This window comes from Rattus rattus, chromosome 3 (assembly GCF_011064425.1).
Source record: "Rattus rattus isolate New Zealand chromosome 3, Rrattus_CSIRO_v1, whole genome shotgun sequence".
Taxonomy (NCBI): Eukaryota; Metazoa; Chordata; class Mammalia; order Rodentia; family Muridae; genus Rattus; species Rattus rattus.
This window is the reverse complement of record NC_046156.1, coordinates 122,528,084-122,544,193: the sequence shown is the minus strand read 5'-3', so window position 1 is coordinate 122,544,193 and position 16,110 is coordinate 122,528,084. Positions and strand designations below refer to the sequence as shown.

At 41.9% G+C, this 16,110-nt stretch overlaps 1 protein-coding gene across 1 annotated transcript in view; it reads left to right on the top strand.

Moving 5' to 3' along the window:
• The window catches only part of Pik3ca (phosphatidylinositol-4,5-bisphosphate 3-kinase catalytic subunit alpha), a 78,445-nt gene extending 68,556 nt beyond the window's left edge, over positions 1–9,889 (top strand). The window contains exons 17-21 of the mRNA XM_032898544.1: positions 26–104; positions 3,766–3,936; positions 5,382–5,499; positions 5,600–5,751; positions 6,432–9,889. Of these exons, the coding sequence (XP_032754435.1) occupies positions 26–104; positions 3,766–3,936; positions 5,382–5,499; positions 5,600–5,751; positions 6,432–6,702 (791 nt within the window). The 3' untranslated portion in view covers positions 6,703–9,889. The remainder of the gene's footprint in view (positions 1–25; positions 105–3,765; positions 3,937–5,381; positions 5,500–5,599; positions 5,752–6,431) is intronic.
• The last annotated feature ends 6,221 nt before the right edge of the window (positions 9,890–16,110 follow it).

The window sequence follows — 16,110 nt, the reverse complement described above, 5'->3', positions numbered from 1 at the left end:
GTGGTGACATGTATTTGAATTTCAGACTTACGGCAAGACATGTTAACCCTTCAGATCATCCGAATCATGGAGAACATCTGGCAAAACCAAGGCCTTGACCTTCGGTAGGTAATCCAAGCATGAGATGAAAATTATCTTAAGAGAATTAACTAAAGTGTTAATGGTAGAAGCCTCTAGAGACCTATATTAAAAATGTTGGCAAAACCAAAAAAAACAACCAAAAAAAAAAAAAAGCCCAGTAGTGAGTAGGAAGAGGCACTCTTGCCTGCCTTGTCCTTTGTTCTCTTGTTTGTCCCAATAGCCGAGGAGACCAAGTGAAAAGAGCTGCCTTGTGAGTGCCTTTAAGGCTGTCCCCCCCTGGAGTATCACCATTAGGATCAGAGCAGACCTTGGTTAGGAAGCTGCTCCCCCCTGGAGTATCACCATTAGGATCAGAGCAGACCTTGGTTAGGAAGCTGCTCCCCCCTGGAGTATCACCATTAGGATCAGAACAGACCTCGGTTAGGAAGCACTTGCTGTTCTTGCAGAGGAGTAGAGTTTGGGAGTTAGGTGGTTTACAACTTCCTATGACTCCAACTCTTGAGGATCCACCACCCTCTTTGGACCCCACAGGTACCCACACATATATGTGCATGCATGCATACATACATACACTTATTCATACACACACAAACTTAAAAATATTTTTCAGAAGTCAGTTTCATCATAGAAATTCAATAATTCTAATGCTACCTTTTATCAATTTTTAACAAAGCTTAGGAACGTGAAGCTTTTATCAGTTTCTTTGTTCCCCCCAGTTTTTTGTGGTTATCTGTGTTCTCTCTGCCCTAACTTTGCAGAATATTCTGTGCTCTCATAGTCGTTGCTTCCAGTGGTTTTGAACCTCAAAGCCCACACCTGGAGACACCTCCACACCTCCTGTTCCTTCCCAAATAGTTCATCAGCTGGGTTAAGTATGCAAATACGTGAGCCTCTGAGGGCCATTCTCCTTCAGAACAGCACATTCCACGCACTAGCCTCCACAGCTGATTGCTATATCAGAGTGCAAAATACAGGAAGTCCCACTTCAGAAGTGTCCCTAGTCTTTCACCATCTCAACTGCTTAAGTTCAGAAGCTCTTCTGAGACCCAAGGTGCTGTCTTAACTGAAATCCCCTCTTACGTCCGAGCACAGTTACATAGTTCCAACATGCCCCATAGTGCAGAGCTTACATTTATCATTTTAAAAGGAAGGAAAGAACACAGTGAGGAAAAACTGGACCAAAGCAAGACTGAAAGCCAGCAGAGCAGACTCCACTCTCTGCATCTCCATGTCTGATGTCAGGCTTGCTCCAGATCTCCAACTCCACAGAAGAAGAGCGCTCCAGAGCTGCACACCTATCAGGGCCATGGCTACACTTGATTGCATGCACTGCATGTCTCTTTAATATTCAGTACAAGATAAAAGAACCTAAAACCACATCGTCCATATACACAAATATGGTTAGACCACAGAAGAGCATTTATGGTTGTAAGTTGTAGCACTAGGTGCTTTTTCATGGAATACCATTTTTACTTTAAAAACAAACTGACAGATCAAGTATAGATACTTTGCCTTATAAGCCCTGTAGTCAGAATACTGAAGCAGACAAATCCAGAGTTAAGGCCAATCTGGACTACCTAAAAAGTCCAGGGCCATCCTGGACATAGCAAATCCCTGTTCCAAAATACCAAAACTTAAACATCTAACGGACAAGCCAGAATTCAGCTAGGCTATTTGACAGGTGTTTTCTTTGACAATAAACACCCTTCCTTGTGTCCTTTTAAGGAAAAAACAACTATGGCAGTTTTGTTGCCGGTAATGAAATTCGAATTTCAGAGGGATTTTTAGAATTGTGAAAAGCGTATTTCTCAGTTTAGACTTTCTAATTGAGTTTAGAAGTAGCATTGATACTTGTGGCTGGACATGATGTGCACACCTGTAATCCTATACTTGAGACTGAGGCAGGAGGATTGGCAAGAGGTGAAGGTGGATATCAGGCTAACTGGGGCTCCATATCAAGACTAAATCAAAAATATATATATATATTATTTTGTTTATTATATTATACACAAATATGTATGATTTGTGTTAAAGCATATGAACACAAGTCAATTTAGATGTCACCATCAAGTTTATTGATACAGTTTTATAGTCCACATTGCAACACAAATATCTTACTAAACTACAGAATAGTATCAAGGAAAACCACGTTATCCTTCCTTTTCCTGGCTACCTGTATATGCATGCTTCTTCATGTACTTGGTTAAAACATCACATACAAAACTAAGTAAGATGGCATATACCTGTAAGCCATGCACGAGGGAAGCTGAGACAGGAACATCTTGAATTTGAGGTCAAATCCCAAGCCAAGACTCTATTTCAAAAAGAAAAGCAAAACAAATACCCACATATGCCTGCCCATGTGTGTCACGTACAGAAATGCATAGGGAAGGAACAGCTGGGGCTGAAGAGACGCAGTCGTGCTTAATGACAGTTGGTGTTCATGTGGAGGACCAGCGTTGGTTTCCAGTACCCAAGTGGCAGCACGTAAACTCACACAGGTGCACGCATAGACAAAAAATGACCCGTGAATGAATTAATCTCTTTTTAAAATTACAGTTGGCCATCAAACCCAGACCAAAAAAAGTTTTGAAAAAATGTGAAAGTCTTCTCGATATTTTTTGTTTGTTTTTTTAATGAGCGTTTGCTGCATGTATGTATATATGTATACCACAAGCATTCCTGGTATTCATGGAGGTCTGTCTTAGTTAGAGTTTCCACTGCTGTGAAGACACCATGATCGAGGCAACTCTTAATAAAGGACAACATTTAATTAGGGCTGACTTAGAGGTTCAGAGGTACTGAAGGAGCTGAGAATTCTACATCTTGTTCCAAAGGCAGACAGAGGAAGCTGACTTCCAGGCAGCTAGGAGAAGGGTCTCAAGCCAACTCCCGAAGTGACAAACTTTCTCTAACAAGGCCATAATCCTCATAGTGTCACTCCATGGGCCAGGCATATTAAAACCACCACAAGGTAGAAGGATGCCCAAGAACTGGAGTTACAGATGGCTGTGAGCTGCCATGTGGGTGCTGGGAATCAAACCCAGGTCGTCTGGAAGAGCAGCCAGCACTTTTAACCGTCTGTCTGTCCAGTCCCTTCACGGCTGTATGTAATGCAGGTGTTTTGTCCCATACAAAATGGCACATTAACACACAATAATTTTATTTTAAATGGGCTGCTTTTTAGGGATAGGTTTGTCACTTTAAAAAAGTAAAGAGTATGTTAAGACAAAGATTATTTGTGTGATTAATTTATTAATTGAATGTAGATATTTTGAGCCTATTAAAATATTTTCAGTTTTACAAGACATGGACAAAGATGGCGCCAGTAGCCATGCTGAGGAGGAGGAGGAGGGAAATCATCTGAGCCCTCACCTAGACAGAGACTGCAGGCAGCTAAGACATGCTGGAAGTGGGGACAGTGCCCCCAGGTGTCCAATCCCAGGGTCTGCCCTGAAAACATACACACAAGTGACAGTATATAGACTGAGTAAGTTATACTTAACATGTTAGGAAGATGTGTAAGGATCTACAACAAGGACATTAAGAGGCTGTGAATTTGAGATAGAGCAACAGAATGTGCATGAGAATGATTAAAGGGGGAAGTATGGAAATGGTTTGATTATATTTTTACTTTAATTAAAAAATTTGCTGTTTTAAAATTCTGCCTTTGTCGATTTCCAGCATGCTACCTTATGGCTGTCTATCCATTGGGGACTGTGTGGGTCTCATCGAGGTGGTGAGAAACTCTCACACCATCATGCAGATTCAGTGCAAAGGCGGCCTGAAGGGGGCACTGCAGTTCAACAGCCACACACTGCATCAGTGGCTCAAGGACAAGAACAAGGGCGAGATGTGAGTTTGCGCCTGTGCTTCTGGGGATACTAGTAGTTCAGTGGGCTTCTTGAATAAGGACAAAAGCCCTGAGCTCAGGAGAAAGAGAATGAACTTTTGAAACATTGGAGGCTGTTGGGAGTGAACAAGAATTGCTTATGCCTTGGTGGACCCTTATCATTCACTTTGTGTCTCTCGTTCTTACTTTTATTCCTTATAAGCAGCATGGACATTTAGTGCTGGAGACACATACTCCAGTTAGGAAGACCTGCCTTCAGTTCCCAGTAACCCATGGTTCTGGCCCCATGGCACCTGTACTTAGTTGCACATGCCCATACATAGATAAATAATTAGAAGTAAAAATAATTTTTTTTCTAAAGTAACATACATTCAAGTTGTTACTTCTAATTTGATTTTTAAAAGATGATATTTTAGAAATTAATTTCCAAAGCTAGCAGTTGTGGTATATGCCTTTAATCCCATTACTTAGGAGGCAGAAGCAGGTGGATTTTCAGTTCCAGACCAGCCTAAACTACAAGAAGAGACAGAGAGAGAGGCAGGCAGATGTTTGTTGAATTTGAGGGCAGCCTAATATATACATAGGGAGTTCCAGGCTGGCCAGGAATATATATAGTAAGACCTTATCTTTATTTTTTTTTAATTAATTTTCTCCTGGGTTTTGTGGCTTATCCCAGCACTCAAGAAGCTAACCCAGGGGCTTTCTGTGAGTTCAACGGTTGCCTGGGATATAGTGTAAGAACTACTGGGGACTGTAGAGCTATGCAGATACTTGGCTGGCGGAAGCACTACTGCACAAATGTGAGGACCCAAGCTCAGTCTCTGGCACCCTTTAAAGCCTCATTCTTGGTGTGTGCTCGAAGCAAGGAGCCTGAACGGCTCTATCTAGGGTCTGGCTTGTCCAAAGTCTAGTCAGTGGTGAGCCCCAGGTTCAGTGAGAGACCTTGTCTCAAAAAATAAGGTGGGGAGATATTGAAGAGGTAGCTTAGTTGTTAAAAACACCTGATGGTCTTCCAGAGGACTCAGGTGTGCTGCCTGGCACCATACCTGGTAGTTTCAACTGCCTGTCTTCTCTAGCTCCATGGGATCACACGCCCTCTCTTGACCTCCACAGGTGGTTTACATTCACACAGAAAAATCACATAAATAAAAACACCCTTAATGAATAAGATAATAGAAGCATCCAGCGTTAACCCCTGGCCTTAACACACTGCACCTGCATATAGCACGGAGAAAGAGACTTACGATAGATATTTCTTTTATTCTGATAAGAATTATGCTTAGGATTCTAAGGAACAGCTTAAAAAAGTCCCTTGAGAAAGAGCCTCAGAACTTCTCAGGTCTTCAGACCTACTTTCCCCCTGATGTTAATGAGAAATTTCAGCCATATTTCCCCAGTTTAGCCCCAGCCATTCCATTTCCACACTGCCCATATCTCCTTGCTGTAGATATGACGCAGCCATTGACCTGTTCACTCGGTCCTGCGCTGGGTACTGCGTGGCAACCTTTATCTTGGGAATTGGAGATCGGCACAACAGCAACATCATGGTGAAAGATGACGGACAGGTAGTGGCCTTTAAAGTGCTTTGTGCATCTTCAGATATATTAAGTCAAGATCTTGTATGTCTTCATGTTAAACTAAAATGTAATTTCTTATTTTTGAAAGCTGTTTCATATAGATTTTGGGCACTTTTTGGATCACAAGAAGAAAAAATTTGGCTATAAACGGGAACGCGTGCCGTTTGTTTTGACGCAGGATTTCTTAATAGTGATTAGTAAAGGAGCACAAGAGTACACAAAGACCAGAGAGTTTGAGAGGTGAGTCAAAGACTGCGCCCACGGCACTGCAGGGAACTGCCTGAACACTGGGGCAGGGGTGCTGGCTGGAGAGGAGGCATGAGCAGTCTTTGGTTTTTCTCTTTTGTCTGATGTGGACGGGGTGGGTGGAGATGACATCATTCATTGAGCTAAGTGAGGCCTACAAAGGAAGTGACCCTTAAACCTTATAACACACTCTAATTATTGGCTGTCTTAGATAATTAGACCCTACTTTATTTTGTCAAGTAATGTGTAGTGCTTACAACACGATTTTTTGGTTCCAATCTGAATAAAGCCAGCAAACAATAATTCTTATGTGTATTTGTTTGTTTTCCGACCACCTTGATATATTGGTAGTTTGTCTTAGATTTCAAAAGTCTTCTATGAAATTCTGTTGTGTGTATAAGTCAGTCCCCTGGTTTTAGTTGCCTAAACCCTCGAAGCCTTACTTTGGTACAGACCAATTCAGACATGTAATAAATATTGAACTCCAATGTTCCAAGCACTGTTTCAGATGCTTTGATAGGCAACAAAGTGCTCATCCGCAGAGTGCACATTTAGACTAGTGTGAGCCAAGGGGGAGGAGTGGTAGTTGTTAGACCCTTGCCCAAGACAGCTGTGCTAATTCCGTCAAGCCAGCGTACTAGTCACTCACTGACCAGATGTTCTTCCCCACACAGGTTTCAGGAGATGTGTTACAAGGCGTACCTAGCAATTCGGCAGCATGCCAATCTCTTCATCAACCTTTTCTCCATGATGCTTGGCTCCGGAATGCCAGAACTGCAGTCTTTCGATGACATTGCATATATTCGAAAGACTCTAGCCTTAGACAAAACTGAGCAAGAGGCTCTGGAGTATTTCACAAAGCAAATGAATGACGCGCATCATGGTGGCTGGACAACAAAAATGGACTGGATCTTCCACACCATCAAGCAGCATGCATTGAACTGAGATGGCAGCTGAGGACTGCGAGCTGGTGCCTGGCTTCTCCACTGCATGGCAGTGAGTGGCAGCAGGCACACGGCGGCATGGGATGGCACAGTCAGGAACAACATTAGGACTCGAGCAAGAACATAAACAACGTGCTCTATAATTGAAACACTGTACACGCAAACAGGGTTTGATAGCACTAAACTAGTTCATTTCAAAATTCAGCTTTAGAATAATGAGCAATTTCATGTTATGCCTTAAGTCCAAAAAAAGGTAAACTTTGAAGATTGTTTGTATCTTTTTTTAAAAAAACAAAACAAAACAAAAATCCCCAAAATACATACAAATGATGGAGACGAAAAGAGAATGCTGTTGTTTGTCTGCCAGTGTTCTGTCCAAGATGTGGACACCCAAGCTGACTGCTGTAGGCCCGAGTAAGCTGAAGCTTATATTAAGTTACATGAAATTGAAGAAGAATGAAAATTCTGATTTTCCCAATGCTGTTCAGACTTATGATTGGAAGTGGGTATTTTGACTCCCTGCTTAATGAGGAACAACTTTTGGGGTGAAGGGATTTGCTTTTTGCTTTGAACAAACAACCCTTCGATGGACTTGGGGTCTCACCTGCAGTTTTGAAAGCAGTCACGAATGATACCTGCAGACAGCTGTGTTTTTGTTGGGTTTTGTTTTTTTGTTGTTTTTCTCTCTGGACAGTATTTACAAGGATCTGACTTATTTCCTAGGGAAATTCTGGGCTCGCGTCAAGTACAGCAGTAACCACAGAGGAGAGGCAGCAGGGAGCTCCTGTTCCTGACTTGTACAGTATTCACTTTAAGCTGATTGTTTCTCCTTTTGCAATTGAACTGAATACTTTTTTTTCATGCATGTTTTCCAGAAAATAGAAGTGAGTATTAATGTTATTAAAAAGATTATTTTTTTTATTAAAGGCTATTTATATTATAGAAACTATCATTAATATATATTCTTTATTTACATAATCTGTCCCATAGTCATGCATTGTTTTGCACCCCAAATTTTTTATTGTTGGTAACAGCATGGTTAGGTTTTCTCGGTCTATAGATGAGGCTCAGGCACTATTCCATTTACCCAGATACCCCTGTATGACTCCTTAAGGAACAGATTGACCTGCACATGCTCTCCTTCCTCTGCTGTCCGTTTTTTACACGCTGCCCTCATTGCACACCCATCTGTAGTTGAGATGGCACAATCCTATGAGATCAGTTACTGAAATGAATGCAAAGCAGACTATCATCCTGACTCCTAAGTCCCTCTGCTGAGGTCAGTCATGAATGACTTTTTACATTATATATGAGAGACTGGAAACCATGAATTTTTTACCTTCATAAGCTGTGTATCCATATTCAATGATAAAAGTAGGACATTAACCCATTTTTACTATCATGTCCCATTTCCAAGTGGTGAGGTCTCACTCCAACTTCATGAACTCCCGTTCCGGCACGGAGTGCATTGGTGAGCATTCTGAGGAGCATCATCCTAGATGTAGGGCTGCTGTTAGTGGTCACTCTAGACTTCTACTCCGTGTTTGAATGATTCATGTCCTAGAAAATAGCTTTAGCAGATACTCAGATGCCACACCAAAAAGAAAAAAAAAGAAAAAAAATAAATAAAAAGAAAAAAAAAGTGCAATAATTTACTGACAGTTCCTAGCTTAGGCGTTATTGGAGAGCATCTTCATGAAGAGCGCACGCTGTACACTCTAGAAAACACAATCCTTTTAATAAAGCGCTCACCGTGAGGTCAGATACCTATATAGAAGTTTTGAATAGTAAACAGGGGACTCTAATAAAAATACTCTTAATATCTGCCTATTTTAGAACCCTTAAAGGGCATAATTATTGAAGATTTAGGTACTTCACTAAAGCATGTATATATTATTGCCAACAAGAAAAACCTGAAGATTAGGGGAACTTAGTTCTGTAAACTGTCTTGGAATAGTTAAGCAGAATTTAAACTCTGTTTTATACAGAAAACCAGATAGATTCTTTTGCAGATATAGAAAACTTCCTAACTTATTTAAACTTGGCATTTAACACTTTGTGTTACTTAGATATGCAGTTGCTAGGTACTAACATCCCATTCTTCTCTATATCAGGGATTATTACAGTCAAACTCAGTGACATGGTACAAATCTACAACTTTGATGGTGGAAACTGAAGAATTACAGAGAACTGTTTTCACGAGTGCCAAAAAAAAAAAAAAAAAAAAGCCATGAGCCTCCTTGCACAAAATTGATAGGTGTGTGTGTGTGTGTGTGTGTGTGTGTGTGTGTGTGTGTGTGTGTGTGTGTGTGTGTGTTTAACATTAGTTCATTAGTTGCCGCAGTATCACCTCCCAGGGTCTCTGCACAATTAAAACACAGCCACATAGCTTATTTTGTCACTTATTACCACACTGATTTTATTTGAAGAAAGTCTATATTCTATAAAGGGTATTAGTAAAGAAAGGAGAACTGGTGTATTCAAAAAGGCAAAAGCCAAACTTGAATGAAGCTGGGGTGATCAATATCTGTTTCCAGAGAGCAATAATGTGCCACTCACTCCCAGGTGCTTCAGTACCAGAAAGTCCTGCAGACCTGGTCTGTAGGTGACCAACCTTGTCATTGAATATTGTATAAATGACTTGGGCTCCATAGTTACACTAAGTCATGTGAGGATGCTTCATCAGTGATTTTTTTCTGGAAGGAAAGAAAACAAATCTAAAGAAAGAAACTAAATACACTGTAGCAAGAAGTAACTCTTAAATCATGCTTTAACTTTTTACCATATTCTCAGCTATAAAACAAAACAACTTTAGTGTGAAGATTTTAGACTGCTGTTCATTTGAAATCTGTTGTTTTTACTGTGGAGTTTGATTTGTTCGTTTGTTTGCTTTTTGTTTGTTTTTAAAGATGTTTCTAATTAGATTTTCTAAAAAAGAAGAATGGAATCTGGTTGCTATTTTAAGGTAGAACCTGAGACTTTTGTGGTTCTTCATGTCCTCTGTAAAACGTGGTGTCAAGAGTCATCAACTCTGAGGTTGTCCCTTCTGTTATGCTTTATATTACTGCCCATCAGGACATGGGAACCTGGTGAATATATGATGACCTGTAAAATATTTTAAATGTGTAACTTTTTCAACTGTGAAACTGACTATTGGTTTTTTGATGAAAACAGCTGCTCATAAAGTATTTTGTGTAAAGTGTAGTTCTTATTAATCAGGAAATGATTACTTGATTAGACGTGCATGCCCTCTTGAACTTTATCTGAAAGAGATCGGTAATTATCACATAGAAGCACAGTCCGTCTGAGTTCTCTGCTCATCAGCAGGGGAGCTGGCTGATGTGGCATCCCAGAAGAGATGAGGAACCTGTCTTAGGGGTACAGTGGCACCTCGCAGCATCTAAGCTTCCGTGTGTTTCTTAACATAGTTTTCTAAGTTTGATGTCTGTACTTGTCAGCTCTTTGAAGAAATTTACCTTCCAGCAATATGTTAATCTCTTCTGAATATTACAGTTTCCACTCTTTTCCTGTGTCTCTGCAAACTGCAGACCTGGGCTGGACCCACACACTACAGAATATTAAGGAATTGCTTTTGATGCCTACAACATTGCTAAAACGCCAAATTCAAAGGCATTTTGTGGCGTCATAGATTGTGGTATGTATGCTTCAGATGTGTGGGGAAGCAGGATATGGAGGAAGGGCCCGAGCAGGGAGAAGCACTAAGGGGCATGTCCACACGAAGCCTGGGAGTGACAGGGATGCGCTGCACGTGCTGGAGAGGAATCGCTTCCAGTTTGGAATTTCCAAGGCTGAACTCAGTCTTGACCTCATCTTTAATTAGTAACTCTTGATGACAGAGGAGTACAGCTGAGCTGTCTTAAACCGACAGACAAAAACATTTCAGTTATTAAAACTGTAAACAGATCATGGCATGGCCTAGGAAGCCTGCATATATATATATTTTCTCTGGAAAGATATTGGGCTCCAGCTCAAAAGAACCGCGTTCCGGATAACCCCGGTAATTCTGTCTCCAAAGGTTTGTAAGGGAAATAGCCATGTTGCCGCTCTGTGCCTTAACTCTCACAGTACAGGAGAGCCTACATTTTAGGTTTACAAATCAGATTCGCATGTGATGCTGTTCATGGTACAGGGGACAGTAGGGTCAGGGAATGGGGCTAAAATGTTAAAGCTGCAGCCACTTTTGTATCAGCAGAGCAACTCAGGTGCCTTTGTACATCTGGCGCCCGGCACTCCTGTGTTGCTTTGCTAGCACTGGCTAAGGATCTGTAATGAAAGGAGTAAACACTTACCAGGGTTCTAAAATGCAGAAGGGACCTGAGTTTAATGGAGTCACGCAGATTGGATTGGCAGTCTGAGTGCACTTGTGTGCAGTTGTGCCCCTCCATTGTATTATGAGGTGCCTCTTCCTTTGCTTGGCTTTTGGGCATGGCAGGGTGTCAGCCATGTCGTGTGCTAGCTGGAGCAAAGGGAGTGGGAATGGGGCAGTTACCTTGCTTCTCGGGCTTCCGAAAGAGTGGGGTGGGCGGGACTGGACTGAGTTTCTTACAGTAGGCTGTTGGCTGATTTTTCACTCACTACCAGCAGTAGACTCCATTCTGTGTGGCAGTGAGTAGCAAAAGGAAAACAATTTTATAGGCCACATGGACTTTATAACCTCATCTCCATGTCACAATTTTGTGGCAGAACTATATATTTTTAAATACTGTTTTTGTTGATTTTCTCTAGGTTAGCAAGATATATTGAACCTTCAGTGTTTCCTACTAAAGCCCGAGAAATTGTCTCAGTTGTTAGAGAGCCCAATAAGTATGTGTAGACTGCAGACCTGGGTTTGAGCCCAGCATGCCATAAACAGGGTATGATGACCTGTGGCTACAATCCCACCACATTACTAAGTTCAGAACATGCCTCAGGTACTGTCTACAAAAAGTCCCTACTAAACTTCTTAGTTCTGGTATGAATTAGCCAATGTAGTTATTTCTGTTGGTTCATAAGAAAAAAAGTACTTTAATAGATTTAATGTATGTTCGTAAGAGTAGCTGAGAAATGTGGTTTCTAGAAATCACATGTGATTATGGAACCCAAAGGAATTTGTTGTGGTGATAATGGGGAATTTCTTAGGGTTTTGTCATTTTATTGTTGGTACAGGGTCTCAGTGTAGCCCAGGCTGGCCTCAAGATCCTCTGGTCTTAGCTTCATAGTGCTGAGAATACAGTACCCCTCACCAGGCTCCCAAGAATTCATGCTTCAAATGCAGCTGATGGTCTGTTGTCATTTAGTCTTTGGACTTAGCTCAGCTGAATAAAATCTAAGAACAATACATTGTTTTGAGCAGGACATTTTAATATCTTGGGGAGCACAGGACTATGAAAAGACAACTGCACACACTTGTGCAATGAGCTTGCCTCTCCTCTCAGCCAGATTGCTGCTCTCCATTTGTTCATTGAGCAAGTTGAGAGTCTTTGTAAGAGGCTTTAGATAGAACCATTCTTAGTGTTCTTTAACCCTGGCCCCAGAAAAACTCAACCCAACAAGGCTTCTTCATGTGCAGTTCTCAACCTGGAGGGGGTGGGGGGTCAAACGACCCTTTCACAGGGGTTTCAGACCATTGAAAAACACAAATATTTACATTATGATTCACAATAGTAGCAACGTTACAGTTAAGAAGTAGCAATGTCAAGAAGTTAGACTCCAGGGAGCCAAATAACCCTATTTAAAAAATGGGGTACAGAGCTAAACAAAGAATTCTCAGCTGAGGAATATCAACTGGCTGGGAAGCACGTAAAGAAATGTTCAACATCCTTAGTCATCAGGAAATGCAAATCAAAACAATCCTGAGACTCCAACTCACACTAGTTAGAATGGCTAAGATATAAAACTCAGGCAACAGCAGATGCTGGCAAGGTTGTAGAGAAAGAGGAACACTCCTCCATTGTTGGTAGAATTGCAAACTGGTACAACCATTCTGGAAATCAGTCTGGAGGTTCCTCAGAAAATTGGACATTGAACTACCTGAGGACCCAGCTATACCTCTCTTGGGCATATACCCAAAGATGCTCCAACAGAGACACATGCTCCACTATGTTCATAGCAGCCTTGTTTATAATAGCCAGAAGCTGGAAAGATCCCAGATGCCCTTCAATAGAGGAATGGATTCAGAAAATGTGTATCTGGGCTGAAGAGATGGCTCAGTGGTTAAGAGCACCGACTGCTCTTCCACAGGTCCTGAGTTCAAATCCAAGCAACCACATGGTGGCTCACAACCATCTGTAATGAGATTGGATGACCTCTTCTGGTGTGTATGAAGACAACTACAGTGTACTTATATATAATAAATAAATCTTTAAAAAAAAAAAAAAGAAAATGTGAATCTACACAATGGAGTACTACTCAGCTATCAAAAACAATGACCTCATGAAATTCATAGGCAAATGGAATGAACTAGAAAATATCCTGAGTAAGGTAACCCAATCACAGAAAAACACACATGGTATGCACTCATTGATAGGTGGATATTAGTCCAAAAGCTCAAGTTATCCAAGATGCAATCCACGGACCACATGAAGCTCAAGAAGAAGGATGACCAAAATGCAAATGCTTCACTTAAAAAGGGAAACAAAAATATCCATAGGAGGGGATATGGAGGCAAAGTTTAGAGCAGAGACTGAAGGAACGGCCATTTAGAGCCTGCCCAACATGTGGCCCATATATATACAGCCACCAAAACTAGATCAGATGGATGAAGCTAAGAAGTACATGCTGACAGGAACCAGATATAGATCCCCCCTGAGAGACACAGCCAGAACATGTCAAATACAGAGGCCAATGCCAGCAGCAAACCACTGAACTGAGAACGGGACCCCTGTTGGAAGAATTAGAGAAAGGACTGAAAGAGCTGAAGGGGCTTGCAACCCCATATGAACAACAATGCCAACCAACCAGAGCTCCCAGGGACTAAACTACTACCCAAAGAGTATACATGGACAGACCCATGGCTCCAACTGCATATGTAGCAGAGGATGGCCTTGTTGGGCACCAATGGGAGGAGAAGCCCTTGGTCCTGCCAAGGTTGGACCCCCAGTGCAAGGGAATGTCAGCATGGCGGTAAGGGGGGGGTGGGTGGAGGGGGAGAAGATAGGGGACTTATAGATAGGAAACCAGGAAAGGGAATAACATTTGAAATGTAAAAAGGTAGCAATGAACTAATTTTATAGTTGGAGGTCACCACAACATGAGGCACTGTACTAAAGGGTGGCAGGCACAATTAGGAAGGTTGCAAACCTGACTTAGAATATAGATGACTATAGCTCACAAAGATACTATTCCCAGCAAGGGGTTCAGCCTGAGACTGCACAGACTGACAGTGCTAATTACCACTGTCTGTCAGTGTCTGCACCATCGTCTGTTCATTCCAAAAGAAAGAAAACTTACCTTGTATCTAAATGGTCCTTACTGTGTGGTATAAGCCAAGAGCTCTGAGAATCCCTCTTGATGTTTGTCTTAAAAGGCAAACTATTGTTACTTTGTTTTGTAATTACCTAGAACACCTGATTGACAATCTGAGTCAAGCCAGGTGTGGTAGGGCACACCTTTAGAGCGCTCAGGAGGCAGAGGCAGATGGACCTCTGTGAGTTCATGCATAGCCAGGCCTACACAAATAAATCTTGTTTCCAAAAACCAGAAAAAGAAAGACAAGAAAAACTGGACCAATTTTTTTTTCTTTTCTGCCCTGGCTATGAGTAGCAGAGAGATGAATGCTAATTTCTCTAAAGCATAAGGAATTATTATCGAATACCTTGGCTAGTATGCATTCACAGTATCCATCAGTGGTAGAGTGTGCCTGCTACAAGACGCTAGGTTCAATTCCCAGTAGTAAGAACAAAAGAAAACGCAGAGGCCTGAACATGAAAAACAGAATTAGACACTCTCGTATTTTAAGCACACATATGCATACACGCATGCAGGTGTGCACATATGTGTAAAAGTGGGTAGGAAACAGGCTGTTTTCTCACATCTGTTGAAAACTAGAATATACATAGCATCTGTTTAGAAGCAAACTGCCTTCCCTCTATCCGCGGTGCGGGAGAGTCTGGGATGCGTTTGGTAAGAATACATGAATGAGCGTCGACGCCTCCCACTTCACAGCTCAGCCCGCTGGACTGCCACGTGTTGAATGTCAAATTGTCTTTGTTCTCCACCTTGACGTCTGTCTTCCCTGGGATGAACCGCTAGCCTCTGTCTTCGGGGAAAGCCTCTGTGACGATGAAACACACCTGGGGCTTCAGTGATGAGGATGGTAGGGGAAGCACAAAATCTATGTTAAGTTGGAACTCAAGATTACTAGGAAATCTTTAATTTGAGAAAATGACAGAATCTCCACTTACGGGATTTTGGTAAGCTTTAAAAAAAAAATATCGGCACACATGTATTTTATTTTAGGATTTTATTTATTACAGGGAGGTCTGTACAAGGCAACACTCACAACCTTTACAGAGCAGATCAGTTAGCCAAGGGACTAGCGGGTTGGGTAGCAGAGAGAGACCTGTCAGAGCTTACCTGCTCTCTACTGCCACCAATGATGACCAAGTGGGCTGCTTCAGCTCAGTGAAAGGGTTTCACAGCCACAGTGTCTGCATCACTTCTGCAAGTTATCAAAACTAAACTTGCTGTTCCACACCCCGGATCTTTATGCCTAAAGATCATCAAAAGCGACATTCCAAGGGCTGGCCCCTGGGAAAAGCCTGCTCATCCCACCCACAGAAGGTGAGAGAACCGGACCCATTGTCTGTAGCAGCTACACTACTGAGCCACCCACTTCACGAATTCGTGACTTAAACTTAATAACTAACAGTCCTTCAACGGGCTTAGAGTCAAGCGTGGCTTGATTACACCAGCAGGTCAAAAGTTGTTTCAAAAGTCTCATTCCGTTGTCTATAATGAAGGGTTTTTCATTTTATGTGTGGAACTGTAAAGACACCTTGAGGTACTTTGGGAAAACAGCAGGCTTCTCAGCTCATACACTCACTTTAATCTAGGCCTTGTTGGAAGTCTCGTGACACTTAGGAGTTACTTTGTTGGCTTTTTAAATTTTTATGTATATACTGTTTTGCCTGCATGTACGTATGAGCACTGCATGCATGTACTGACTGCAAAGGCCAAAGAGGGTTAGATGTCCTGGAACTGAAGTTTCAGGTGGTTATGAGCTGACATGTGGGTGCCAGAAACCAAACTCAAGTCCTTGGCAAGGGAGACGAGCATTCCTAACCACTGAGCCATCTCCAGGGCCCCGGCTAACTGTTACAGGAGGCTGACTATGCATCATGGGACCATTCTAGAGCGTGGGCTGTCTGAGGTAAATGTTGGATTCTGCTACAGCTAACTTCACACCGAG